Here is a 3,133-nt window from a genome sequence, read left to right on the forward strand (position 1 = left end):
TACCACTGTCTCAATCTCATCAAGCCATGTCATACAGTCAACTGCCCCTTTCTCCCCTGTAAACTCTCGAGGTTTACATGACACAAAATACTTATACGTGCAACCCTTTGCACGTGGGGCTTCATCAACCACAAGCTTCTTGGGGTGAACACTGTTTTCATTTGAGGAATGACGATCCTCATCTTTCTTAGGTTTGGAAGGAGTAGGTGGCGGCTTGTTGCGAATCTCAGAATGATTCTTTGGTTTCGCATGTGGTGCAGACAGAGTTCTACTGTGGGTTTCACTGTACTCACTGTACTGTCGCGCTAAGGCTTTCTCAACTGCTTCATTCACAATTGCTTTTAATTCGGCACTGGTCACTAGGAACTTTGCATCATCACGGTTCTCAACCGGATGGCTATTGGCTTCCTCTGATCTGGTCATGTAGCTTCAACGCTACATATAATTAATAGACAAGATCTTCACTTAAAGGCTCTTTATAATATTTTATGTTTTATTAACCAAGGTTTTAAATTGCCATTTTAGGTTAATTTATTAAAACATTGGGATGTTGTTATCATCCTATAATACTCTTATTATTAGCACATAAGGCCTAGTCACAAGGACAATTAGGATATTTAATAACCAAGATTTTACAGTATCTAGGTGTTTTAGGTCGAATCATAGTTCTCTATCATTAATTAATAGGGAGTCATAAGCTACCACTGTCTTTAGTCACGGAGGACATTTAGTTATTGCCCACAGGCACTTCACTTTCAAAGAAGTGGTTAAATAATTTAAGGGAATTTAAAATTAACCCAAATATACATGGCCTGTGTGACTTTACTGATTCACAGTTTGCCAAGAGCATTAACATACTAGATGTTAATAATTGGAATCTATTATGTGGGTTATACCATCTTGGCCAGGTTTGAAAAACACAAAGGCTAGGTTTTACCTCTAAGATTCTTTTAGTAATTAACGCAGAATAGTCCTAAATTGAGATGTTAATTATGGATCTTAACCTAATTATGGAACTACCATCTTGGCCTTGTTTTATAAAGCTAGGTCTTGGTTCACTTTAGATTTTACCAATTAATTATAATGGCAGATCCTTTTAAATATTTCATTTATCTTCATAATTTATGCATGCAATAAAATGAAAAACTTAATTAAAACATCTCACCAATTGTTTTAAAACAGTACAATAATTGCCCAAACGGGACTTCTACTAAAAATAAATAAAAATGCCCACGCAGGGGCGGGAAACAAGAACAAACCTACGCAGGGGTTAACTAACCAAACTTGCTCACGCAGGAGCGGAATACAAACCACATGCTCACGCAGGAGTTGAATACTGGAATAACAAGTCCACGCAGGGACTGAATGACAACATAAATAAAATAATCAGGGTTTTCAATGACCCCTCCTCTTCGACTTCCCCTTAAGCAAGTCTGACAGCCCTTTGAAGAAACCTTGCCGCTCTCTGCGGTCTTCACGAACTTCTTGTTCAACTTGGTTTAGCCTCTCAAGGACTTCCTGCTGAATCTGTGGCTGTGGCGGCTGATACACCGGTGGAGGATGTGGCTGATGCTGGTACCCATAAGTCGGGTAACCAGTAGTCCATGGCCCTCCATATGGTCCTTCAGGATGAAGGGCATTGTAATCCCGAGCTACTTGGTACGGATCTACCTCCGCATAACCGTAGTTGTAGTTGTAGTGGGTGTGCGCCGGCTGCTCGAATGGGTTGTATGCTGCTGACCCAGCATACGCAGGAATCGGGTTATCGAAACCCAAAGGTGGTACCACAGGTACTGAGTTAACATCTGGTATAGGGCTTGACGGACCACCATTATATGGGTCCTCTTCCTCCTGAAGTGGCGGATAATGGCTGCCACTTGATGGCTGGGGAGTACTAATCCGAACTCCACCTCGCACGGACATCCGTGCGTTCGACCTTCTTCGCCTCAGTGGCTCCGGAGGCGGCTGCTGCTCTACTGGCGGTGGTGGCGGTGGCGTAGCTGCCACAAACTGTTGACCCACCGAAGGATCCTGTTGCTGCTGATGATGCGAGTGTTCAGACGGGGTGAAGTACCAATCATACTGGTTGAACTTCTCCATAAAACTGTCTGGTCCGCTATATGGCGATCCATGGAATGATGACCCATCTGAGATTTCAATGGGATGATTCGGCGTTCCTGATGCAGGTTCCACGGGGTCAGTATCCTCGTCCATGTCGTTTTCCCCTGAAAAGTGGTCTCCCGGTCCAAGTGGGTTAAAACCCACGGGTTCTGGCAAAAGGTTAGCCAGGTTAAATCGGCTTTGGAAAACGGGTGTTGGGTCGCCAAAAGAATGGTGAGAATTGGATCTCTGAAGAGGTATGAAAGCTGGCGGCTGGTTGTTGGGCTCGTTTTCAGAATGGGGCCCAAATGAGTGTTGGTACGAAGGAGAGGAGCTAAGGGATACAGATCGCCTTCCAGGTTCAATATAGAGCCTCCATGGCTCTTGCGGGCTGGTGCTCATGGTGATGGAAGGAGTACGTCGATGCGACGGCCCGGCCTCGTGATCATGACCTGACACGGGTACTTTGCCTCTACCGCGAAGGAATCTGGGTGGCATGATGACCTGCATACGATAATCAGACAACAACAACAATATAATAAAAGACTCAAAAATAAACCAATTCAGAGTTTGTCCTATGTTCAATGTCTAGACTTGGAACTCGAAGAATGTGCAATTTGTGCACTGAGATTAAACACAAAAGGCTAGTGTTTAATTCACTCAGTGTTGGCTCTGATACCAACCTGTCACACCCTGAATTTCCACGTGTCACCGGTGGGCCCGGTGGGGGATTATGTGACGTAGTTGATATCATCATATGTCAAACAACACAAATTATAATTGCACAGCGGAAGCAAATGAAGATAGATTTATTTCAACTATTAAGTGTAATATCAAGTATCACAACCAGTCGAAATAGATCCACAGGCGGATCGAAAATAAAAAGAAGGAAATTGTTCAACAGATATATGCATCCCAAAAGCTTGCGAGACTCTACGATGCTAAGGAGAAACCAGCCTATTGCGTATAGCACCTGCACTTAATCTTTTTGGGGAAAATACGTCAGTTTGCACTGGTAAATACAATTTAACTG

At 43.5% G+C, this 3,133-nt stretch overlaps 1 protein-coding gene across 1 annotated transcript; it reads right to left on the reverse strand.

Moving 5' to 3' along the window:
* Window positions 1-1,395: 1,395 nt before the first annotated feature.
* Window positions 1,396-2,598, reverse strand: LOC118487553 (leucine-rich repeat extensin-like protein 5). The gene is made up of 2 exons (XM_035984495.1): window positions 1,978-2,598; window positions 1,396-1,884 (listed from the first exon to the last, which is right to left on the reverse strand). The coding sequence occupies exons 1-2, from the start codon at window positions 2,596-2,598 to the stop codon at window positions 1,396-1,398; spliced, it is 1,110 nt and encodes a 369-aa protein (XP_035840388.1).
* Between the last annotated feature and the right edge of the window lie 535 nt (window positions 2,599-3,133).

Source organism: Helianthus annuus, chromosome 15 (assembly GCF_002127325.2).
Source record: "Helianthus annuus cultivar XRQ/B chromosome 15, HanXRQr2.0-SUNRISE, whole genome shotgun sequence".
Taxonomy (NCBI): Eukaryota; Viridiplantae; Streptophyta; class Magnoliopsida; order Asterales; family Asteraceae; genus Helianthus; species Helianthus annuus.